The 25,276-nt window shown below is 37.3% G+C and overlaps 2 protein-coding genes across 4 annotated transcripts in view; one reads left to right on the top strand and one right to left on the bottom strand.

Moving 5' to 3' along the window:
• kmt2bb (lysine (K)-specific methyltransferase 2Bb) overlaps positions 1–18,414 on the top strand; it is a 37,232-nt gene extending 18,818 nt beyond the window's left edge. Inside the window, exons 18-37 of the mRNA XM_081371239.1 lie at positions 2,113–2,214; positions 2,737–2,847; positions 3,144–3,220; positions 3,329–3,549; positions 3,658–3,761; positions 4,202–4,339; positions 4,554–4,712; positions 4,880–4,997; positions 5,116–5,194; positions 5,303–5,463; positions 5,548–5,718; positions 5,851–8,896; positions 8,983–9,075; positions 9,451–9,557; positions 9,686–9,823; positions 10,022–10,274; positions 12,386–12,493; positions 13,769–13,852; positions 14,355–14,484; positions 15,588–18,414. Coding sequence (XP_081227365.1) covers positions 2,113–2,214; positions 2,737–2,847; positions 3,144–3,220; positions 3,329–3,549; positions 3,658–3,761; positions 4,202–4,339; positions 4,554–4,712; positions 4,880–4,997; positions 5,116–5,194; positions 5,303–5,463; positions 5,548–5,718; positions 5,851–8,896; positions 8,983–9,075; positions 9,451–9,557; positions 9,686–9,823; positions 10,022–10,274; positions 12,386–12,493; positions 13,769–13,852; positions 14,355–14,484; positions 15,588–15,863 — 5,676 coding nt within the window. The 3' untranslated portion in view covers positions 15,864–18,414. The remainder of the gene's footprint in view (positions 1–2,112; positions 2,215–2,736; positions 2,848–3,143; positions 3,221–3,328; positions 3,550–3,657; positions 3,762–4,201; positions 4,340–4,553; positions 4,713–4,879; positions 4,998–5,115; positions 5,195–5,302; positions 5,464–5,547; positions 5,719–5,850; positions 8,897–8,982; positions 9,076–9,450; positions 9,558–9,685; positions 9,824–10,021; positions 10,275–12,385; positions 12,494–13,768; positions 13,853–14,354; positions 14,485–15,587) is intronic.
• igflr1 (IGF-like family receptor 1) lies at positions 18,411–24,277 on the bottom strand. 3 transcript variants are annotated; one of them, XR_014030544.1, is made up of 8 exons: positions 24,133–24,277; positions 23,591–23,774; positions 23,281–23,338; positions 23,010–23,142; positions 22,253–22,345; positions 21,591–21,728; positions 19,949–21,044; positions 18,411–19,042 (listed from the first exon to the last, which is right to left on the bottom strand). XR_014030544.1 is itself a non-coding variant. In XM_081371241.1 (7 exons), the coding sequence occupies exons 1-7, from the start codon at positions 24,221–24,223 to the stop codon at positions 20,722–20,724; spliced, it is 1,020 nt and encodes a 339-aa protein (XP_081227367.1). In that variant the 5' UTR covers positions 24,224–24,277; the 3' UTR covers positions 18,411–20,721. The 3 variants fall into 3 exon arrangements, 1 of the variants encoding a protein (XP_081227367.1); XR_014030545.1 differs by having other exon boundaries at positions 20,019–21,044; XM_081371241.1 differs by having other exon boundaries at positions 18,411–21,044.
• Between the last annotated feature and the right edge of the window lie 999 nt (positions 24,278–25,276).

Here is a 25,276-nt window from a genome sequence, read left to right as displayed (position 1 = left end):
GTTAAGTCAAAGCATCTGTAAATTGAACTAAAATCAAAAGCGTGATATAGCTTAGTGCCCTTATTAAATAGCAAAAGGATGCGATTTAATTAAGTATATAGGCTGTTTTGCTCATCATGCGTTCAGCATGTGATCCAATGTTTTCCATGGCCCAGTTCAAAGTGAGTGCAGAGAACATTTTTTTTTTTTTTTTGTGCATTTGGGAAAGCAGTGGAATCAATTGATATTATTTTCACATTCACATACTTTTCAACATTTTTTTTGGACAGATGATTACAGCATTTCACTAGATTTTTTTTGAGACGCGCCCAGGGGCGTCATGCAAGCCAAAATTCTGGGGGGGCACAATCTGAGACGTTGCAATTGTTTTCTGACGGGTGATATGGATCATGTTAGGAGGGGTCAGGGGGTTTCTCCCCCTGAAATTTTTTACATTTGGCTGCTAAACATACCATTTCAATGCAGTTTGGGAGGGACAGAAATACCTTAACGGAGCTAGCAGCAACCCTCCTCTATCTGAGGACTAAGTTAAAGTATCTATTTTGTAAGTTTATGTAAAAGACAGGTTGATGAAAGAACTGTAAACTCAAATTCAAAAGCTTTTGAAGTCTACTTCATTAAAGCATGTTTACACACACACTTACTGTACACTTAGGCCTACTACACATGATTTTAAAAACAGTACCATTGCAGTTTTTATGTTATGATTTTAAATTGGTATGTGACCTAAGAACGATCTTACATTAAAGGTACATAAAGGTGCTGAGGTCTGACTTTGTGGTGCTCTGAAATTAAGTTATTTTAATATTAATATGTGATGAAGGACTTTGAAAGAAGTTTGACAGAATTCAATGCTGAATAAAAGGTTAACACTACCCCTTTCATTTGAAAATGGTTAATATTTGACAGAAATGTAAAAAAGTAATCAAATCAAATGTAATATGTAACATTACTTTAGTAAAATCATTGAAAAACTGTAGTTACACTGCTTATTATGTTTCAAAACCGATCAGATAACGTTACTATGGCTTTGTATGGCAGTAACGTTAGCCAACTAGTTTACGGTTAGACTAGGCTAGCTATCGATAATGTTACTGACACAACTTAAGTTAATGCTCTGAATTCGCAGCTAATATCAAATCCATAACTTTTTGATAAAGTTCAAATTTTCAGGTCAACCACAAATAATCCCACTACCTTTTAATATCATCAGATAACTAATTCAATACCGATTTGTTGCTTTGCCCACTTACCACTTCAAAACCATCTGTAAAACATTGCCAGCTCAACGTGCGTTCCTATTAAAAGACGCGCGTAGCGCTCTAGATTTGATATACACAGACACCATATAAGGAAAAAGGGGCGGGCTGATGCTGACCGATTTATTACACATCCAGAAGAATACATTTGAGTCGTTATAGGCTCTGGTATATTATGGAGCATAATAGGAATTAAAGTTGTGACAAAAAAATTATCAGGGAGGAAAAATCTGAGGGGGCACGTGCCCCCTCACTTTGAATGGGCATGACGCCACTGGATGCGCCGGTTATACAGAAACTGCCATTTTCTACTAAAATTAAAGCTCAAGAATTTAACTCTTGCTAATGAGGAAATTAAGTATAAAATTAAGCGACAAAATTATGTAAAGTATACTTATTATAAAATTATTTTACACAGCTGTATTACAATAGTAATATATTGCTGTCTTAGGAATAATAAAAGTATTATTAATCATATATTCAAATGGTTTTACTTCCTAAAACACCAGTGTGAATGTAAAATAGACTGAGACACTGTATCACAACTCAAAAGTGGTTTAAATCCACTTTAAGGTCAATGCACTTGGGTGCTGAAAACGGGTTGAAGTTCTTAAATTTGAACTCTAGTTCACCAGATTGATGCTTTTAACATTCCAGCCCTGCCTCATTAAGCCCACTTAAGAGGAAATGTCATTTATATTGTTGTATTTTGTACAAAACATTTGAAATTTATGTTTCAACAGTTTACTCAAAGTGGGGGAATTTACAGGAAATAAACTGGATACATATAAAAAGGAACAATAATCATTGCTTGATTTGTTAGCAATTCCTAGTGCTTTGTCATCTTTTGTAGTGTGCTGCACTGGGTTCTCCGGACACTGGAGTTGAAGATTTGCCTGTTTGCGACCTCCGTGCTATTGGAAAGAAGTTTGATGAAGGCCTATACACATCCTTGGTCAGTTTCTCTGCTTTTCAAGTCACTTGAAAATGTGCTTGTTTTAGGTCTGAGATCAATAAAGGGAAAACTCTGTTTGCTTTTTGTGACCTCAAAAAAGTTGAAAGAATTCTATCCAAATGGGAATGTAGGGTTGAAAAGTACCATCATAAATTGCTTTTACACTGTGGTGCTTTTACCAAATATTCAGTCCACATTCCTTGTGGTTCAGTGTGGCTGTGCAGCTTCGCCATGCTTTTCGAGTGTGTGGTATCCCACATTGTTCATAATCTAGGGATGTTTGCGTGACTGAGCAATTACTGTAAATGTGATTTTGACATGTCAACATTTCAAAAACAAAAATAATAATAAATGCTCATTCCTTTCTCTTGCCTGCTAATTGCTAGTATCTCTGATGGCACACATTAGCTAGTCGACCTCAAACTGAATCCTCAAATTATCTGGATCATTTTGTGTTTTGGTTTCAGAATGAACAGGATATCGAAAGGAAATATTAATTTGAGTTGTGGTTTTGTTAAGCAGAAATCCTTCCATGAGGATGTGGTGAAGGTTATTCACAGTCATTTGGAGGAAGAGGATATTTTACCTGAGGACCAAAGACCCACTGCCCTCTCCCGCTCATACTATCTCACGGTCAGATTATTGTGTATTTATTTTTAATTTGAGACCAAAGTTATTTTCACCCAACCAGTCAGAGTAGCTTAGGTCATCTCATGAAAAAAAAATGGACTAATATATAGTTGACATATTTATTCATGACTGCAAAGATTTTTACAAAACTGTCTTTTTACATTTTAAGTTTGCATACTTTTTTTTAGTATTCTATTCTCAATATCAGCCTAGAAATACTCATAAGATACTTATTTTTTTGTGATTCTTCAACTTGGCTTCATATTTGGATGCATTTATATAATTTCAATCCTTTTCAGATCTTAGAGGAAGTTTATGGTTGGTTCAACAGTCTGGACCCTAAAGTATGGGATCCACGCTCTAAACATTTGCCAGCGTAAGTGTCTAATAATTCTTTCCAGTCTCATTCTTTTCAGAAACATTGTATATTTTATTAATCACACTTGCCTTCCTTTCCATTCCTGCACTCTAACTTGTGCTGCAGTGGGATGCTTTCACATGCCGTGATGCCACCAAATTATGAACATGTTTATGCTCAATGGCGTGAGAGAGATGGCTGCAGCAAGGCTTTGGACGGCACCCCAAAAATAATGGGCAGACACGTGGATGTTAAAATGGGAGAAGAAGAGGATCTGTCCACACTTTTGGACCATAACCCTAAAGGTCATTTTATGGACATAAGGGCATTACGAATGAATATGAAAGGTAAATAAACACACAAGTATAAAATGACAATTGTAACCATTGTTTCTGAACATATGGAAAACCTGTGTTAAAAGCATCCTAACTTGAGATTTTGATGCTTTCTCCCAGGGAAAAAGGGTCGGACAGCTAAAACCGAGCTGGACACAGGCTGGTCGAAAGATGACGAGAGACAGTGCGTTCTGTGCCAAAAATATGGTGATGCAAAGTCCAGCGTAAGTACTTTTTTAGACAGTAACTCACAATAAACTCCATATTCTACCTCATAATAGCTTGTTACTACAAGGTCCTAATAGGTTTTAGGGATGTTACAATGGTAATATCATGTTTTCTAAGACACATTCCATGGAAATATTACTGTGTTCTTTGTAGTACCATGAAGTACTATGTAATTATTGTGGTTTATGAATATAGTAATCATAGCTATCAATATGGTATGCATAAATGTAAGTATCATGGCATTGCCATCTGATAATACCGCTGTACCATGGTACTGTCGCAGTACTTTTTGTACGGGTGCTTACAAAGTTGTAATTTTTAGATACCATGTCATAATATTATAGCATAAAAGTCTTAACTCTGATCTGTGAAAGATATTATTAGTGTCAGCCAAATCTATATTGCAACCCTTTGTATTATAAATTTCTCTTCCCAGGATGCAGGGAGGTTGCTCTATCTTGGGCAAAATGAATGGGCTCATGTGAACTGTACCATGTGGTCTGCAGAGGTGTTTGAGGAGGATAATGGCTCACTTCTGCATGTCCACAGTGCTGTTGCACGAGGTCGTCTAATGGTATGGTATTAATCTCATTTAATTCTGGTTCAACAGATCCATTGGTGATGCTTTACACCGCCTTGAATTAATAATTAGTAAATATCATACTTAATGGATTTTAACTATATGCCATATAAATTTCATATGTAGTATTTAAACAAACAGTATACTTGCATCTGTTAAGCATAATATAATGTTTGGCTTGGCTAATGTTCCAACTTTCCTTCCACAGCGCTGTGAACGGTGTAACCGAACTGGAGCAACGGTAGGTTGCTGCCTTTCTTCGTGCCAGAGCAACTACCACTTCATGTGTGCCCGCTTTCGCAACTGTGTCTTCCAGGATGATAAAAGAGTCTTCTGTTACAAGCACCGTGACCTTATAAGTGGAAAAGTAAGCTTTGTTTAATTGCATTTAATTTAGCTATATAGCTGCTTATTTAGTTGTGGTTTGTTATAGTAGCTTAAAATTAAGTCAAATAGAGGCCTTATGTGAACATTACACAGCTGGTTTGTGAGAACTTTTTTTTTTATTATTTTTTTTTCCCTGTATTTTACCAGGTCATCACTGGTCAAGGGTTTGAAGTTCTTCGGAGAGTTTATGTGGATTTTGAAGGGATAAGTCTTCGCAGAAAGTTTTTGACTGGATTGGAGCCGGAGTCAATTAATTTAATGATAGGTTGGTGTTTTTTTCTTTTTAAGGTTACAAAAAATAAATGTGCAATATATAAATGTAATGCATTGTTGAACAAGGAGGTTTTGAACAACGTTTTGAACATAATTTTTTCAACTGTTAGGTTCTTTGCTAGTAGAAAAGCTTGGAAAGCTGAGTGAGTTATCTGCCTGTCATGGAAAACTATTCCCTGTGGGTTATGAGTAAGTAGCTTCTTGAGATTTCTTGAAGAATTTGCTCCTGTATGTATTAGACATATCATTTCCTCTTGCTTGCACATCAACAGAGTTTTTGTTTCTTCTACTTTTAAGATGCTCTCGCTGGTATTGGAGTACTGTAAACCCCCTTCGTCGCTGCAAATACACATTTCGTGTTACGGAGGTCCGGCCACCTGTTCAGGAAAAACCAGTGGAAGAGTCGCCCGATCAGGGAGAAAATTGCACAATTGCCCACAGTCCATGCCCGCAGTCAGGTGAGTACTGCATAATGTTACTTCCTACAAAGTGATGTCTTGTACATTTTTGAATATTGAAATTCCAATATATATTTCCATTAGAATCTGAAGCCCTCAAAGTGGATTTGTCCTCAACAAATCCTTCCAGTGAAACAAATTCCACTTCGGTATCTGCCTTTGCCAAACCAGACCTTGGTGCCCGCCCCAAAATCCCTTCATACCCCCAAAACAGAAGACCTGCCGGAGGACTATCCAGACCACTGCCTTCTCCTGGTAATCAAAATCAATTTAACAAAGTAGCATTGCACATTTGTATTGTCTAAATTTGTATTTGTATTGTCAAAATTCATATAAAACATTTTGATCATTGATTATTTACTTTTTTTTATTTTATTTTTTTATCAGGAGCTGCCCCATCCAAACCTCACCACATCCTGACTATCAGTGATTTGGATGACACTCGAAGGCCACGACGGCATAGCCCACACACCCAGAATAGCGGTACCCGCAGTCACATGACCTCCCCTACTCTTGGATCCCATGCAGGCCCAATTGCATCTAGAGCAGGTGGTTCCCACCACCTTAAAACCTCCCAGCCTACCTCCCCAGTTTTCCCCCTTGGTGCTACTGAAAACCTGCTGACCTCTTCTTCAGCTCGGCCTGTCGGTCGAAGTGCTTCCTCAGTCCGGGGTTCTGGAATATTGACGCCCCATTCTACCTCAGGACTATTTTCACAGTCCACAAGGCAAGTTGGCATTGGCAGCACCCCTTGCACCAACCGATCCCTTACATCTCCCACCCATTTCTCCACAAGACCACGTCCTTTTGATTTTAATCAGATAGACTCTGTAGAACTTCCACACAATTTTATAGCATCACCACAGGAGCATCCAGCTGAAAATGGTGCCTTGCCATTAGGTGACCCTTTGGGTACACAAAAAGGTAATCATCTAGTCAGTGAGAGAGATTTCCCTTACACATCCTTCCACTTAGAGGCAGACCTGACTGAGGCACCTGAGCTGAGGACCGAGCTTGAAATTGAAGAAACAGTGCTGAATGAAGGTGTAGCTATGAACTGCAGTGCACAAATTGTAGTTGAAGGTGAAGACAACCAGGAGGACTTCTGGGAGCCAAATGAAGAGAAGTCCAAAATGTCTACGCAGAGATTGTCTTGCACTGTTGATGCTTGTAGAGAAGACTGGGGTAATAGTTCTTCTGATGAGGACATGGAGAACTACTACAACTTCACTCGCACAGTGGTTACTTGCAAGGCTCAAAGGGATGCCTCTCAGACACCTACATCTCCATCTTTGAGACATATTTCCCAACTTGATGGTGTGGATGATGGGGCAGAGAGTGATACAAGTGTGGCTAACAATGACCAAGGTGTGAAGTTGTCAAATCAAGCCCAAAAGTCACAAAAATCACTCAACTCTGTACCTCATGAACAGACAGCTAGCAATGGGCTGTGTTTGACTTTTCCAAGCCCTGTATCTGATATTTCATCCATTAGTTGTCGGTTAGAACCAGTGTCCAACTCTGAGGCTGCTGCAGGTCAAAATTCCTTTGGTCTAACCCAAACATTGCAGTCAAACCTTGGGGTGGTTGTACACACACAAGACCCTATGATTAATTTTGTTGAAGCAAAGTCTTTAAACCCCTCAATTTCCACATATTGTAATGAATTCCAATCCCCTCATTTAATTGTTGAGCCAGAGATGCCTTTAATTCTTGAGAGATGTGATCCTCTTTCACCAAATGCACATTTCACAGAGCTTGTCCCAGTCCAGGATTCTCTTGGTGACCCACAAGAATCTAAAGAATTGTACTTGGATCCTAGTAGTGGCCACTTTGTGTCCTCTATGGATGACCCTACAGTTTATTCGAACAACCACTTGCAAGAAGTTTCTCCTGACTTGAGCGAAGTTAATGGAATTCAAACTCCACTGCAACCAAATCCTGTTCCTTTCACAGAGTTGCCCAAATCTGCATCCACTTCTGAACCTTTATCCTCAGATTCATCTGTGCAACTTCCTTTTGCAACATTCCCAAATCAGGCACCTGCTGCAAATGTTTCCTTGTACCCTGTCCAAACTCCTGAGGGTAAGACTGTCTTGCCGCCCATGGAGAGTTTCAGAACCAAATTACACCCACCTGCTGAACCAAGGCATCCTGCCCCTTCAGTTCCTGGAGGTGCAATGCCATGTGTCCCCACAAATGTACCACAGAAACCAGAGTCAATGCTGTCTGTGCCGTCAGCCACTGGTGTACCCCTTGGGACTTATGGGCCAGTTTCTGGTACAGTGTCTGTCCCATTGCATACCACTTACCCACAGCCTGTCGGCTCTACAGCAGTTGGTGTAGTCTCCTCATCCTCTTCCGTAACTTCCCAACCATCAGTTCAGTGCCAAGCAATGCCTACTGCCATTCAGACAGCCTCTGCTCCAGGTGTCATCAATGGATACAACACCACGCCTATGCAAAGAGAAACTGCTCCAGGACGAACTATTTCCATCAATTTTTCAACCCCCAGATCAACAATTGAACCCCAACAACAGTTGGTTACTCAAGCATTACCAGGTCATGCTATTCTTACTGTAAAGGAAGTTGGTGGACCTAATGTGGATCCCACACCACATGTTTTACTTGTTAACCGTCTTGGTCAAATTTTTGTCAAAAACCCAGAAAGCAACACCTTCCAGCTGCCGACTCCACACTCCCCTTCATTCAACTGCGTTACCCAAATCGCCAGCCTCTTGCAAAGCAATGCCTTGTCGGCAACACTTGCAGCAGCTGGGAACTTTCCCACAGTTGCGGGTGCCACCGTTCCAACCCAAATCCACCAAATTGTGACCCCATTGGTACAGACCTCCAATACCATTACCCAGCTACTTACCACCAGTAGTAGCGGAGCAGCTTCACTACCAGCAGATGTTAAGAAACCACGTAGGAATGCCAAAGCTTCTGGAGATGGAGTGAAAAAAGCACGAAATAAGAAGGAGTCTTCCACACCTAGAAGGACAAAGTCTGCTTGCACACCTGGTCCCTCTAGCAAACAATCTATGAATCAAGTAACAACCTCCTTAGATACATCTAATCAAGCAGAGAGTGCTCAATCTATCATCAACCAAGCCATGGCTGGCTATTATGATCCCAACAAAACCGTTTCCCATGTTCTTACTCCCTCATCACCTCGTAACACTACCGTTGTTGGGCGAACTCAGAAAACAAGTTCAGTTGTTTTACCTGAAGGTATCCTTGTTGAACCAGAGACAAAGACTTCCCCTCCAGCTACACCAGAAGCAGCACCTCGACCAAAGCAGGTTCGAATGAAAAGAGTGTCCTCTCTATCTGACCGTATTGCCACCAAGAAATCAAAATCAGACTTTCTGGACCTGGGCCGCCCTAGTGGATTGGAAGAACCATGCAAGTCAAACTCTGTATCAGCCAGGTAAATGTAATTTACTTAAATTTAAGGCTATTTTCTGTTATTTCAAGCTCCGCAAGGAATATTTAGTTGATTATTTTCCACTGCAGGTATGGAGTTCGCATTAAAACCCCAACTGTCAAGGGAATTCTAGACTTGGACAAGCTGAATGAAGAGCGAAGTAGTGACTCTGAGAGTGCAAGGTGAGCCTTTGAATGGAAATTGAATTTGTATTGCCAGTTTTTTGCAATTTTTTAAACAAATATGAAAAGTGTTTTTGTTCAATATCAGCAGGACCTACCCTTAATTTTGCTTTTCAAACACTAAATGCATTTCATACATTACATCACATCGCATGTCTGTTTAAAAATTCAAAGCAAGAATACTAAATACTTTCATAGTAATAATAACAAATACCACAGTATTTATTTAATGTGGGTAATTTGTTCCACCATTTGCACTAATTTATGTCATTCGATTGAGTGATGACTATATTATTGCAATGGAAAGAATATGTCAGACACTAAAATGGCCTGACTAATCCATTTATATGTGACCTATCATTAATTTTATTTTAGGCCTGGGCCTTGGGATCGCCTTTCATTGCCTCGAGGTGGAGACAGCAACAAGCCAGCAACTTGGGATCCTGCTAACCGTAGTGCATCTGACTGGAACAAATACTCAGGTATATTTTAATGTAATTTAAATGTAATCCTTTTTTGTTGTTGTTCTATTTTATTTAATTTTGATCACTTTAAGGTCTTTCAGTGGATCAAAGAATGAGATGTTAAAAGATATATTCTTTCTTTTTAGGGATGCTGTCCTGCTCAGATGATGAGATGCCTCCCTCAGACGGTGAAGAGAATATTCCTCCCAGCCGAGACCATCCCCATCTACGCTTTGAGATCGCTAGTGATGACGGCTTCAGTGTAGAAGCAGACAGCATTGAGGGTAGGAGGTTAAGGCTAATCTGAAGGCTATAATCTAAAGGCTAATTCACACTGCACTGACCAACACTGTAATCAGATTACAGTACTTCACTTATAAACATATATTAGTTTATAGAAAACCAGTAAGATTTTTTTTTTTTTTATTCACTTTTTTTGTTCTTTTTTTCTTTTTTCTTTTTTTTTTTTAAATTTCCAACAGTGGCTTGGACCACTGTTATTGAGGGGGTCCAGGAGGCCCGTGCTGTTGCTGGACTGAGGCAACTCACTTTTTCGGGGTTGAGCGGTGCTCGTATGATGGGAATGCTTCAAGATGCCGTAGTATACCTGGTGGAACAGCTCCAGGGGGCCAAATGCTGCCAGCGCCACACTTTCCGCTTCCACAAGCAGGCCAGCCAGGAGGAAGATCTGCCCGTTAACCCAAGTGGCTGTGCCCGCTCTGAAGTCTACTTAAGGTCAATTCACTGGTTTAACTGTTAAATAATATATGAAGTGGTGGTAACATAGTGATTAATAATTAATTCTTTTTTTTTTATTGATGATGATGATTTATTATTATTTACAAAGCGACAAATAATTTACTGACTTCTAAAGCCTCTTTGTAATGTCTATTTAATGCTTAACTTGTCTGCCACAATAATATAGTACTGTTACTACTTCATATTGATAATAATTTATTATTATTATTATTATTATTATGTAAGAGTCTTTCCCAGCAGATTGATATTTGGGTATTTACAGTTTGTTTAATTAATTGACTTGTCAGCTGCAATACTATAGTAGTACTACCACTACTTAATAATAATTATAATAATAATTTAAAATTCTTTTTTTATTATTATTATTATTATTTTTTATTTATTTTTTACAAAGCTTCAAACTATTTATTGACTGAAGACACTTTTTGTGATGTTTATTGAATGTTTGGTTAGTATGCCACAATAATATACTACTACTAATAATAATATACTACTACTTCTGTGTTACTATTATTATTATTATTTTTTTTTTTTTAATTTAAGGGCTTTTCCAAGCAAATTGATATGTGAATATTTGCTGTTAATTTGATTAATTATTATGACCTTAAAGGTGCATAACGCAAGTCTCTGAGTTTTTGCAGAACTATGCCTGCCTCTGGCGACAAATGAAACTGCAACACTGCAACTGAACGCGCATGACGTCACGTCCAGTCTCAAATTCGGCCCGAATCCCTCTTATTTATTTTACTGTACAGGATTATAGAGGCAATCGCAGTGATCAGAGAAGGGCTCATTCAGCCCATCAGGCAATTGTTTAAGCATGTATGGGTTAGAAAAACGGGTATTTTTAACATGAAAAGATGCATAATGCACCTTTAATGTGTAATTATCTAAATTGTGTTTTATAATCGATTGACAGTCCTAGTTCACAAACTGCAATTCAGTTACTGGGATGAACATTGTGCCTTAAGGCGAGACACTACAGGTGAATAGGGTCAAATTTTGCAGTAATAGATAGATATCACCATGAAACTTCCTCAGTTGATTACTTACACAAGTATATAAAAAATGTATTACAAGTTTTAGAAAGTTGTATGTTTAATTATGCAAATTAGGCATTATCTCAATAAATATGCACAATTTAGCACAATTACAATTTATTTCAGGATAAATGCTTTACCTAGGAAATCAAAATATACTGTCCTTAGCCTTATTTTTTTTTTTGCTATATTTGTTTGATTAAAATGTCACATAAATCAGGGCAGGAATAATTTATTAACAAATCTCTCTGAAAATATCTTCAGAATACTGCTAAGTGTATAACTGGAAAGTTGTGTGTACATAGGTGCTACATAGGCTAAGATGTTTATACTGGAGAATGACAAAAAAATAATTTTGAGAAAACGGCAGTTAAAGATTTAATAGCTCTAAGTGACATTTCGTCATTAGCTTTAAATCCCCCTTTGGACATTCATGATTGGTTACTGATAGAAAGGAAATGCCCATATATGGGTTACATAGCGTTGTGCAGGAGACTCAGAGCTTTACAATGATACTGGTCATGACAGACTTCAGTAAACAGACGGAACTCGGCATGACGCATTGGAATACTAACTTCCTGGTAAATTCGGGAGAAACTTACTGCCACAAGTAAACAAAATGTAATAAAATAAACATCTTAATGTATGTTTTCAATGTTTTCTTTATAGCAGCTTGAAAGAACACATATTGAAGGAGTAAACTAGCCCAAAATCTCAAAACTGACCACTGCATGAAAAATCAATGTTTTTGCCTGCCGTGTCTCGCCTTAAATAAAGAACTTTAGAGTGCGTCACTGTAAGGGGTCTGTCCCTATATAATTAGCTTTTATAAAAGGCATTTGCTAAATGACTAATAACAACAAGGGAGTAGGTGTTTTGCTTCTTGGTTATCTTACCAATGTAGGAAGGGGGTTTAGACATACATTTGTCTATTAGAGTAACAAGTGATGTTATCTAGAAGCCATAGTTCCGTGACTTAATATGTGCGTGCCTAAAAAGGGATCTTTTCTGGTTGAAACTGCTCACACCCACTTGTCTGTTTCACAGGAAGTCTACCTTTGATATGTTTAACTTCCTGGCGTCACAGCACAGACAGCTTCCTGACACCGACCTGTATGATGAGGAAGAAGATGAGGTTCTTCTCAAATCCACCAGGTCAAATGAGAGTTAGAATTTTCCTGAATGAAAGTTTTGTTTCTTGATATGACACAAAAGCACGTAAAAGTTACGAGAAAAACCTGATAGAGGTTCACAGTAAAACATCTATATTGTTTCAGAACTACTACACTATATGCATGATGTATACTTTGCTGTTTTTTTTTTCAATTGTATTTTTATAAATAGTATTTTTAAAGTGCCCCTATAATACTATTTTAAAGATTCCTAATTTAGTTTTAGAGGTCTCCTACAATAGGTTTACATGCATTCAAGGTCAAAAACATTTTAATGTTCTCATATACACTGCATCGACTTTTCAAAGGGTGTCTTAACTGTTCGATAAAGGATCTGGTCTCCCTAAACCCCTCCTTTCCGAGAGTCTACTCTGCTCTGATTGGTCAATGACCCAGTCTGTTGTGATTGGTCTACTCTGCTCTGATTGGTCAGATGGCTAGTCTGCCGTGATTGGTCTACTCTGCTCTGATTGGTCAGATAGCTAGTCTGTTGTGATTGGTCGACTGCTTACAGCTCATCCCGGAAGCAAAAACGGCCATTACCACAACTGAATTTCCACTCCAGATGCTCCCTCGGCGCATGATACACAGTAATACAAATAAAAAGTGGATTTGCTTTTTACAGTGCCAAAAACTGCGTCTTCTTGATATGTCGACAACACAAACCAAACTAGTCCAGGCCTAAGCTACAACTACAGTGTTTAAGGGCGAGTCAAAGTAGATGCTGTTCACGGGCAGCCAATGAGGACCATATTATGTGAATTTGTTACAAACCTACGCAAGTTTATGCAGGAAAGATTTGAATTACTGATGACTCATTTCAGGCAGTTCAGCTCTTTCTTTTGGGAGACAATAATGGCATTTGTCGTGCACTTCGATCTTTGAAACTTTGCAGACCTTTTATATTTCGAAACAGCTATAATAGGCTACACACTGCATAAAAGGTCATATCTGAAAAAGCATAATAGGGGCACTTAAAAGTATTTCAATGGGGTCACCATGAGCACTAAACTACGAATGCTGATATTTTTGTTTTTGTCTTATGGAAAAATATACATTTGTTTTTGATGACTTGTTTTTTTGGGGGGGTTTGTCATGACAATGTGCCTTACATATTCCTTTCCCCTTTTTTAATCTTTCATCGCTGATTGTAATTCCTCTTTCTTGGCTAATTCTCTCAGTATTCATATTTTTGAGCGATTTATTATGCAACTATAGCTTGTTTCACATGACGAATGAAATCATTTGCACTTTACAGACGTGCAACAAGTTTGGAGCTTCCTATGGCAATGCGCTTTAGACATCTGGAGAGGACATCCAAGGAAGCGGTTGGTGTCTATAGGTGAGTTAAAAGTTTTAACTCAATTGAGGAACTGAGTCATAGTTTCAGTTCTGTTTTTTAACCGCCACGATTTGAGCTACATCAGTAGAAAAGTTTAGTTTAGATCGAATCCACCAGTCGCAGGAAGGAGATGTTTATGTTTTGTTCCCAGGTGATCTCCCAATAATAAACCTGTGGAAAAAACCCTGTTGACTTGGCATAAAGATGCACTTCATTTTAAGAAATACACGCCCTAGGATCTGCTAGAAATCCCTGTAATGACACATTCTAAAGTCTGGGTGTAGTCTCTTTGGTTTACAAATGGGAATTTGTTTTATTATCTTTGGAGTCTATTCTGCAACCCTTTGCCAGTATCTTATTTTGCTCTGTTGTATTTGCAATTAATGAATTAAATTTTGGATAATAAAATGTTCAATATTTTTCTTCCCGGTTCCTTGGTTGTGTTGCCAGTGTTTTCATTCAAAACAAGTCACATTCACCGTAACTGTTATTGCCGTCATAGGTCTGCAATTCACGGAAGAGGCCTTTTCTGCAAGCGAAACATCGAGGCAGGGGAGATGGTCATTGAGTATTCAGGCATTGTCATTCGTTCTGTTCTAACGGACAAGCGTGAGAAGTATTACGATGGCAAGGTAAGTGGAAAAGTGCCGTTTTAAAATGTCATCTGTCATGCAGGTGTTGTGCAGTAGGTGGCGATATGCAGCTTTTAGTGGGTTTGTCAACCTCCAATAATAGGAAATATATCTCAAATGTGCATGTTGATGTGCGAGAACCAATGAGGTCTGTTCTAGCGCGTCACGCACGTCTGAGCTTCCTTTTTAAGCATACTCGATGCGCACTTTTGTAACGAATCGCTCTCAAGTCATTTATTTACTGTTTATTTTTATATACCATCTGTATTTGAGATGTGCACCAAGCACTAGGAAAATACAAGTATCGGATTCGGACTCGGTGTCGGCATATATTAAATATTCACTGGATCGAAACTTGAAAAAACTTGATGGGAACATTCCTAGTATTTATTATTATTTTTGAACTCTCAGCCGATTACAACTAGGTTGATCAACAGTAATGCATTTTGGATATTCATATCTCTCTGTCTTTTCTCCTTTTTTCTGTTATGTGTAGTATTAGTATTTAATATTTCTTCAATTTAAATATTAAAATATTTACGTAATTAAGACTTTGTCATGTAATTTTTTCTCATGCGTTTGTCATACTGCCTTTAATTTATATTTTTACCTGGATTTATATGATTTTAAATACAGTAAGAACCTTAATATTGTGAAATATTATAAAAAAATGTAATAACTGTTTTCTATTTTAACACGCAATTTATTCCTGCGATGCAAAGCTGAAGTTTCAGCATCATTACTCCAGCCTTCAGTGTCACATGATTCTTCAGAAATCATTATAATAAGATGATTTTCTGCTCAAGAAACATTTCTTAAGATTATCAATATTGAAAACAGTTGTGCTGCTTAATATTTTTTGTAGAAACCATGATAGATGTTTTATTCCTTTATTGATTAATAGAAACAGCATTCTTTTAAACTACTATTTTTCCTTATATCATTTTTTTATTTATATTAATATATTTGTTTATCTGTCTTATTTATGTTTAGATTATTTACTTATTTGTTTTACATAAATACATCTTTTAGGATCACCCTGTGCTAGGTTTGGGTCATATTATCAGTCTAATTCCACTTCTTTCCTCGGCTCTTCCTACCAGGGCATTGGATGCTATATGTTCCGCATTGACGACTTTGACGTTGTAGATGCCACGATGCACGGCAATGCAGCGCGGTTCATCAACCACTCCTGTGAACCAAACTGCTACTCTCGAGTCATCAACGTGGAAGGTCAGAAGCACATAGTCATTTTCGCCTTGCGGAAGATCTACCGTGGAGAAGAACTGACCTATGACTACAAGTTCCCCATTGAAGATGCAAGCAACAAGCTCGGCTGTAACTGTGGTGCCAAGCGCTGTCGACGCTTCTTAAACTGAGGAAGAGAGATGGAAAAGTTGCAGTGCGACTGCACGACAATGGAGCTAGACGGGTAAAAACACTGGGCCGAGGCTTGACGGGTAAAGGGGGTCCAAGCAGAGGGTTTCAAAGCTTAACAGCCACCTCTTCAATTTGAAAGTCCTTCATTTAAAAGGACCACTAACTTTTAAACAGCTGTTGTGGAGCCGTTCATGTCCTTGAATCGTGATTCCTGCCGACCCTTTGACATTCAGTCCAGTAGAGCAGATGACGCATGATTGATGATGTGTGGAAACATGATCATGGCCTTTCAAGAACATTTTCCGTTGTGCTGCATCCTTTGTGGTTCACTAAATGTTTTTTCTGAATATTACTGGTTTGGAAAAAAGTCTCGGTCTCAGTCATAGCAATTGTTTTAACCAGTTCATAAGCAGCGAAGTAAAACAAAAAAGCGGCACAAAGGTTCAACTTTAGCCAGAGTCGTTATATATTTTGCAGCAAAATTGTGACTACTTTTAAATTATTCCTGTAGGCTTTTTTATGCTTTTTAAAAGCTGAATAGAAAAGGCCGCTGCCAAGATTTCAGGACGTTCTGTTCCCGTAACTGACCTTTAAATCTCAACCCTCCTTCCTTTTTCTTCTTCGAGCCAACCTTAAATTGCTGGATTCTCAAGATCTGAACAGAAGTTTTCAGTGCGGACCACGTAGTTTGTGAAAGCTTAGCGGCAGTGAAGATACTCTGTAAAAACATGCATATTTACTAATCAAATGATGTGAACGTATTAATTCAGATCTGTATCTATCGACTTTATTTTAGATCACACTTTTTTTGTGTTTAACTGAGAAAGACTCACACACTGCTCAGGACAACATTGTGAACCCCTCAGTACAACCCATGGATCCACTCCTTGTGCATGGCAGTCGGTGACGGACACGTTCTGTTAAAGCATCTAGTGGTCTTTTCATCCGTGTCAGATTTTTCGCTTGAAAACCCCTATAAGGCTTTTATTTTTAACCTTTTCATTTCAGTAATTTATTTGTAGTTTTCATTGCATTTTTATAGTCACTTTCTGTTCACCAAAAACTGTATAGGTGGTTTTTAAACTTGATGACCTCCATGGTGCTAAAATCAAACACAAGTCCAAAAGGGGGAAACGACTTGCTTCCTCTGTTTCATCTCTTTTTAGATTACAGATGCAAGGATACTAAAATAGCAAAGTAAAAACAGTCCTGCTTTCTAACAATGTGCCCATATATGTCTATGATGTGTTCAGACCCCATTCCGAATACTCGAAGAGCAACGTTTTAGCATGTTTGTGCTTTTTATACCTCTTGAGAGCCTTGTGTCGAAACAAAATCATGCCTGGAGAGCGTAGAAGTATATTCGTGTTTCTTTTCATCGTGTTAGTAGAGGACACTACTTTAAACTAATTGTGACTAACCGCATCCTCATTGCGTCACAGCTTTTAAAGGTGTGATGACGTCGTGGATTGTTCCTGCAATAAAATCATTTTTGCCACAATTGCACATACAATTGGAGCTCTACATTTACTGCTTAAAGTGTCCTATAGATGTAGGACCGCAAAGGCGATGTATACTGGTGACTTACAGAATCTATATATATTTATAGAAGAGTTATTGAAAGTTTTTCAGCAGATGGTGGCACTCGGCACCTTAATTTTCCTTGAAAGATTTGGAGTTGGTTATCTTCTTCATGTAGGAAAAAAATCAAGCTGATGCCATCGTTCATCGAAGCGTTTAAAAGATTGTTCGGACTTTAGAAGCGTTCTATTTATTCCTGTTTGTCTTTATGGGAGTTTATACCCATAGGTCTGTGCTTTTTGTATGTGACCATGGTCTTATCAGAGTTTTCTTCAGGGTTTTTTTTTTCTTTTTTTTTAAACCTTTTCTTTCCTTTTTTTAACTTGGAACATTGAGGATGAGTTCTTGCAACGTGGCCTTTTTTAATGAGGTGATGTTTTGAGCCAGCTGTTTGTTTTATGTCTTGGTTGTTTGCTTTTATTTAACCTCCTAAACAGCAGTTTTCCTCCCCCTAAATCACGCTATCGTCTCCTGCTTTTTCTTTGTTTCGTGTGTTTTGCTTGGAGTGGGCGTCTCCATCGAGAACCTGAAATTTAGCAGATCTCATATTTTAATCAAACCACCCCAGACTTGCAAGGATTCTACCTCAAGCTGTTCAGACAACGTCAAGTAATACTAATGCAAAACTAGATTTGCTTGGTCTGTTCTGTCATGCAGAGTTGGCTCGTGTGCAATGAAGGATGCGAAGCACTAGTCAGGACCTCCTGTGATGATGCGTTTCCCAGAGCTTCTTGGGAAAAGAAAAATCTGTCTGTTCCTGTGTAGGTTATTTTAAAAAACAACAACAACGTTGTGTTGAAAGACTTAAAAATTAAAAAAAAAAAAAAAAAAGTGTCTTTGCTACCTTGTACAAACGACCCCTAAGTTTGTAAATAGTTGTATACATATTTCTAAACCTGTTTAATTTTTCTATGCACTTTTTTATTTATAATGTTTTTGCTTAATAAAGATGTACAATGTTTGAACAAAGTTCAAGATTTATTGTGGTCTTTGAGCTGAACAGACAAAGGTATTGCTTATGGACAAATCCTGATTTTTATAAGTAGATGGAATTAAATGAGAATAATATATAATATTATAGAAATATATATATAAAAAAACTTTCAGGAATTGTAGTAGTAATTTAATAAAAAGACAAGTTATGCACTGTTAATATTTTGACATACACAAAAGTAAACATGTAACAAAGTTGAACTAGAGTGTTAAGTAAAAAACTTTGTTCCTAGATGCTTCCATATGTTCCTACCCACACATTTCTTTGTCCCTACTACACACATCTGTTACCCATTACATTAGTTTTCAGTCCAAACAACTTTGGAGGTTCACATTGTGTGCGTCTAAATCACTGCGTGCTTTAAAAACTTGTCATCGAATACTGGAGTTAAGTGTGCAAAAAATATAACGCTTCTCATGATATATAATTTTTCTTTACACCAAAGTGTGAAATATACTCCTAAAAGGTTTTTACTCCTAAGAGGTTTGTAATAGTCCCTTAAGAGTACAAATACATAGCTACTGTTAACCTTTTTTTGTGGTACAATGATGTAATTTTAAAGGGGTGGTATAATGTCCTTTTCACAAGATGTAAAAAAAGTATCTGGGCCCGTATTCATAAAGAATCTTAATGCAAAGAGTAGCTCCTAGTGACAACATTTGAAGAAAATTCTTAGAAATGTGGGCGTTTACTCTTAAATTTAAAGAAAAAATCCTAGTAAAGAAAAAAGTAATTCAGAAAGCATCTTAACCCTTAAAAGAGGTCTTAAGGTCAAAATTGTTAGGAGCACGGACAAGGACTTTTAAGAGGCTTAAGCGTTTCTTTAGCAGAGGAGAAAATGGCAGAAAGACGAAGAAGGAGAAGAAATGTGTTGCAGACAATGGATGACAGTGAGTTAAGACGCTTTAGATTAGATCATGCAGGGATCATGTTTGTGACAGATCTTTTTAGAGACACGCTAATATCTCCAACACAGCGCAGAAATGCCATAGCCCCCGAAATGAAAGTAATCACTACATTACGATATTTGGCAACTGGGAAAATTCCATGTTGATAAAAACCAACATTCAAACCACCATTTAAATAGACATGCCAACAATCAGTGTAATTGGAAAGAGTGGAACATTTTTTTATCATTCTAAGCCAAGCAAATACCTTATAGGAAATTAACAGCATGGTTAATAAAATAAGGATTTATATATATAATGTGTGTGTGTGAGAACGGTCAAATAGGAAAAATGACGCTTAGAATGTGAAGGCTTAGAATAGACCCTATACTTAAAATTACTTTTTCCCCTTCTTGGACAACCAACCAATCACAGTCTTCAAAAGATTGTGTCACACATAGCAACGGGGTCAACCCTGCCTTCTTACTAAGATAAAAGTTTTCCTTGCTCAGAGTTGCTCTCAGATCAGTCCCGAATTGCTCTTAAGATAAGACTCCTACGTAAAAGTTTTTCAGCTAAATTAAGAGTTTTCTGAGAGGATTCTTAGAATCTTTATGAATACGGGCCCTGATGTCCCCAGAGTGTGTATGTGAACTTTTAGCTCAAAATTTATAGCATGTTAAAATGTTCACTTCTTGGGTGGCTCTGTTTTAGTGTGTCCCTTTTCCACACAGAGGGTGGAGCTTCAACAGCTTGTGTGTGTGTGTGTGTGTGTGTGTGTGTGTGTGTGTGTGTGTGTGTGTGTGTTAGCAGCTCCAATTAACTCACACAGACATGCACTGAAAATTTCTAAAACTTTTAGCCTTTTATGTTCAAACCGGAGTCGGACCATAATGAAGAGACTCAAGAAGAAGTGACAACATGTAGAATGAATCAGGACATTTCTGAATGTTTAATTGATGAATTTATGTAGCCGGAGTTAACTATCTTCTAGTCTTTGATTTAGCATATTCTGTCATGATAATCTATAAATCGCGTGGTTTATGTAAATTGGGGGCAGGGTTTATGTCAATTTTAGGGTTAGTGATGTCACTAACCCGTAAAGAATCTCGTTTGTAGTCCCTACCAGCCGTTTGTTGTAGTCCTTAAAAAGCGATTTCTATAAAATAAAATAACTCCCTTTGATTTGAACTTCGAGCATTGTAACTTTGCATATGTTGTTTATGCTCAAACTGAAACATTACACACTAACTAAAGTTGAAAAAGTGAAATCATAATCAACCACCCCTTTAAGGGTACTACCCCAGTGACAAGCTGTTGTAGGCTCCCCCTAAAAGTAAAAATACTATATAGAGAAGTTTAATACTGTGTTGTTTTCTTACAAAACCACATTAGTTATTCTTCAACACCAGCAGGGAGCTTTGCCAAAATCTCCACGGCATCGTTGCGACCGATAGCGGTTAGCAGCTCAGCAAGGTGGCCGACGGTCCATTCTGGGTTCTTGGTGACGACACCCTCCAAAACGGCGACGAGGGGACTTTTGTGGTCCTTCATGGAATATGCATAATTGATCCAGGCAAAGGAAAAATAGCACTGTGCGGCAAGGTGACGTGTATTTTTAGCGCCAGAGATGTCCGGGTCTAAAACCAGCACAAGCTCCTCCAGAACATCCAGGTTGTTCAGCACCGTTTTCAAAGGCGCACCCTGGATCTCAGGAGCTATGAATATAAATTAAATTAGGGGTTAAACTTCATTTCGATAGTCCACTGCTAGTGACTTTGCAACTACATGTCAACTAACCCATTCATTTACCATTATTAGGTTAGAGTTAGTAGAATAAGTTGAACTTACTATAGTCATAAACAGTAAATTAAGCATAATTACAAGTAACTAACCTACACCAAACAACTTATTAGAGTAAGTACAATGTAACTACGTCACCAAAATAAAGTGTTACCGAATTAGTTGACATGTATTTGCAAAGTAATTATAGTCAGTAGGATGTCTGTAGGGGGACCATTAAAAATAAAGTGTTAGCAGATATTAAGCAGACAGTCTACCAATACTCTAATGACTGCTAGTTAACATGTAGATGCAAAGCTACTTTTAGTTAGTAGAATGTGGACTACTGAAATAGTGTTACCGAATTAGATGTTTATGAAAAATCACCATCTTCTCCCAAGGAAATTTACTGTAAACACACCTGAAAGGAGTGGTTTCATCTAGGGTCAAATGAAACTAATTTGCTTTTTTCATATACCCACCTAACAGATACGCCGATCCAGTCAAGTGATCGTTATTATCGCTTTCTTTGATTATGTTGTATGAGATGGACTGTTCATATCCCTTGATGCCCTTTTTGGACAGGCTTGGACAGGCTGATCCATTACGTTTTTGAAATTCTGTGAAACAAAAGAAATTCCTGTTATTCCCTTTCTTTAATCTTGTGAAATACATATTGCTTTATAGTAGCACTCAAGCCTTCATGATGTAGCAATTTTGCAATAATGTAATACTAAAAAGATTACAGTTAAAGATGTTCTATATTGCAACAAGGTTTTTTTTTTTTTGTAATTTCTGTACTGCCACTGTAATCACCAAATGGGTTTTACCCATATTACATTCCAAAAAAAAAAAAAAAAAATCCTGCCAAAAACAAACTACGCCTAGCGGATGTTTTGAGAGAACACACTTCTTGGAGGAATCAGTTTATGAATGGCTTACTTGTTTTGTCTCTGCATGTCAGCATCTAAAACTAACTATTAGACTATTTCAATACATATATTGGATCAACCTCAATCTTACATGACAGGAAACATTAATATCGTTAGCCTCATAGCATAATTGCCTAAGTCCTTTTTAATTAATTATGTCTTAGGCAATAATAATGCTATGAGGCTAACAGGATATCCTTCCTGCGACTGACCTTCATTCAAATGTGTTGTCCTCCTCCTCTTGATAACCAAGAACAGACATACCAGAATGAGAGTGGATAAAATCCCTAAACATACATAGATCCCTGCGAAGAAAAACATCAAATTTACTTTTGTTTTACATTGAATCCAACACATTCTATTTTTCTTTCTCTCATGGTGTGTGTTTGTATTGAAAAGGCTACATTTTAATATGTACTAGATAGAGAAACAGATCAACACCAAGCACTGAATACTGATACTGTAAATATGTATTCTACTGTTCAAAAGTTTGGGGTCAGTAAGTATTATTATTTTAAAGAAATTAATTCTTTAATTCAGCGACCATTCACTGAAGTGATCAAAAGTTAAAGCAAAGAGTTTTTCATTGTTACAAAAAAGTTCTGTTTCAAATAAATGGTGGTCTTTAGAACTTTCTATTCATTAAATAATCCTGATTTTTTTTTTTTTTTAATCAGGGATTCCACAAAAATATCAAGCAACACATCTGTTTTCAACATTAATAAGAGATATTTCTTGAGCTCCAAATCAGCATCTTAGAATTTCTCAAGGATCATGATCGTGACTGAAGACTGGAGTGAAAATTCAGTATTTTTGATCAAATAAATGCAGCCTAGGTGTAGCCTAGGAAGATATTCCTTTCAAAAACATTTAGAAAAATATTACAGACCCCAAATTTTCATCAGTAGTATATGTATGGTAAACTGTTGTAGAGATAAAGATTAAAAACACTGAAATGCAAAACACTACCTGTCACATTTATGACATGAGGGGCGTTTTGAGATTGAGTGGTGATGGTGCTTGAGCTGCCAACAGACGCAGCAGCAGCAGCAGTAGTAGTAGGCCTAGTAGTAGTAGTAGTAGTAGTAGTCCTACTCACAGTCTAAAAAAAAAAAAAAAACAGTTTACACTGAAAATGCCGTATCAAGCTTTTACTAAAGCTTATATATCTCTCAGCTTTAGATGAGAGAGCACTGTTGAACAATGGGAGAGCCAACTCGAAGATAAGTTACAATCTTACTGTTATCACTGTGGTCTGCAACGACTGATGGATGCATTTTCCATCGAAAACCTGCTCCCTGCAAAAAAGACCAGGAACATCCAATGATATCAATAATTATAGGAATAAAATAGACAAGCAGATTTAAAGCTCAACTTTATCCTACTGTATAGCGCTACTTAAATGGGATCAAAATAATAGGCAACCCGTTATAATTTATTTCTATAAATAAACTTTAATTAGCAATCGTTAAGATAGGCTACAGTCATGTTTGTAGGCTACTAACGTACAAATGTACAATTTACATAATAAATGTAAAAATGAAACGTACCCTTGTTTACAGCAGATAGTGTCAGATGTTTTGGTGCATGCAATAAACGGCGTTATGCACGAGGAACATTTCTGGCATATAACGTATGATCCGTTGTTATATGTTCCATCTCTGCATGGTTTGTGAGGTAAGTGGAGTTGATGTTGCTCGTCGGCCCAGCCGCAGTTTTCACTAAATTCGAAACCTGCCGGCAAAACATAACTATGAGATTTTATTTTGTTTCATTTATGTTTCAGTGGTTTTCAAAAGTTTAAAACGATTAAATGCGCGCATTTTCTTCGGTCCCAAATTACTTTTACATAGGCCTACGATGTCTAACATATCCACTTTCTTATGTTTAGGCTACTACAACACGAAAAAAAAAAAATCGAGAGTTTTATTTGAAACTCTTTTAGAAAACTGACTATTAAATGACTGCGCTAGAGTCGAAAATATTTGCTTTAGGCAACGTTACTTTGACTAACCTCGCCACGAAATTATAATCATTCGTTTACATAAATGAACAAAGAGACGATTAACCGAACACTGAATTCGAGACTTACCTGCTTTGATTTCATATTTAGACTTGCATGGCAGACATGTATGCTGATCACGATTCCAGAATTCCTCATCTATACACCTATCTGAAGTCATTGACGCTGCTGATGTGGTAAACGTTTCCTTGACTGCACTAAACTGAAATTCTGACTGTGTGAAGATAACCAGCAGAGGGGAGGAGGAGTTGGGTGGGTTGTGTGAACTTTTAAGCAATGGCAACATAGCTTAAACCATTATGCATAACAAATTCAGACACAGTGTTAGTTACTCTCAGAGAAAAGCACGTAGTCAACCAAGGTCTAGCGAATCTGTAACATCTGCTATGTGTGCTAGTCTACTGTGATTTTAAAGTTTTTGGTGTTTATAAAATGTTTGTTTTTTTCTAAATTAAAATCAACTGTTAATTTCGTACCTCTAAACGGTTTAAACGGTTTATAGAGAGCTTTATGTTCATGAAAGGAACCATGATATATATCCACAGTCGAGACATCCAGAACGAGGATGCCCTTAGTTCTTGCTTGTGTGACCAGATTTTTACACAAGCCTATCCTATTTTATCCTATTTTAATTTAGATTTGGTCAAAATTGCCAGTAATTCAATAGTCTTGGTTTTATTTTATTTGTCAAAGTACTTTGCTTTCTATTATTGAAAGGTTTGTTCAAACATTTATTTTCCAGCTTATTTTTTGATGCCAAAAAAAAAAAAACTCATGTTTTTGTTTTGCTTTCCAATACAAATGTCTAAATATTCTTAAATCAAGATACATTTTTTTTCTGAGAAAATAAAGAAAAAAACATATATCAGAATTAAGTGAGTTTGTGCTTAAAAAAGCTGGCAGTGGGATCAGAGAAATAAACTTTATCTAAAGGGAGAACAAGATTATTTTTCTGAGCCCATTGGCACATTTTTTAAAGCATAAATCCTCTTAATTTTGATACATTTTTCAGAAATCAAGACTTATATATATCACCCAAAAAATAATATTCTATCCTCAGTCATTTTCCTCAGATTTTTCTAAACCTGTATGAGTTTCTTTTTTCTGTTATTACAAAATATATTTTATAGAATATGGGTAAGAGTTTCTGTTCCCCATATACTTCCATAGTATGAAAAACCTATGGATGTGGGGAACAGAAACTCTTTGGTTA

The sequence above is a fragment of the Scardinius erythrophthalmus genome (genome assembly GCF_964197995.2).
Source record: "Scardinius erythrophthalmus genome assembly, chromosome: 7".
In the NCBI taxonomy this organism is placed as follows: Eukaryota; Metazoa; Chordata; class Actinopteri; order Cypriniformes; family Leuciscidae; genus Scardinius; species Scardinius erythrophthalmus.
The sequence above is the reverse complement of the archived record's forward strand: the minus strand, read 5'-3'. Positions and strand labels throughout refer to the sequence as shown.

Bases quoted from the DNA above. Each gene is read 5' to 3' on its own strand.
- igflr1 (XM_081371241.1), bottom strand. From the start codon at position 24,223: ATGACTTCAGATAGGTGTATAGATGAGGAATTCTGGAATCGTGATCAG. The intron at 23,775-24,132 runs GTAAGTCTCGAA...TTTTGCCGGCAG, and splicing joins TAAATATGAAATCAAAGCAG to GTTTCGAATTTAGTGAAAAC. The intron at 22,346-23,009 runs GTAGTGTTTTGC...TTTTCTTCGCAG, and splicing joins TCATGTCATAAATGTGACAG to GGATCTATGTATGTTTAGGG.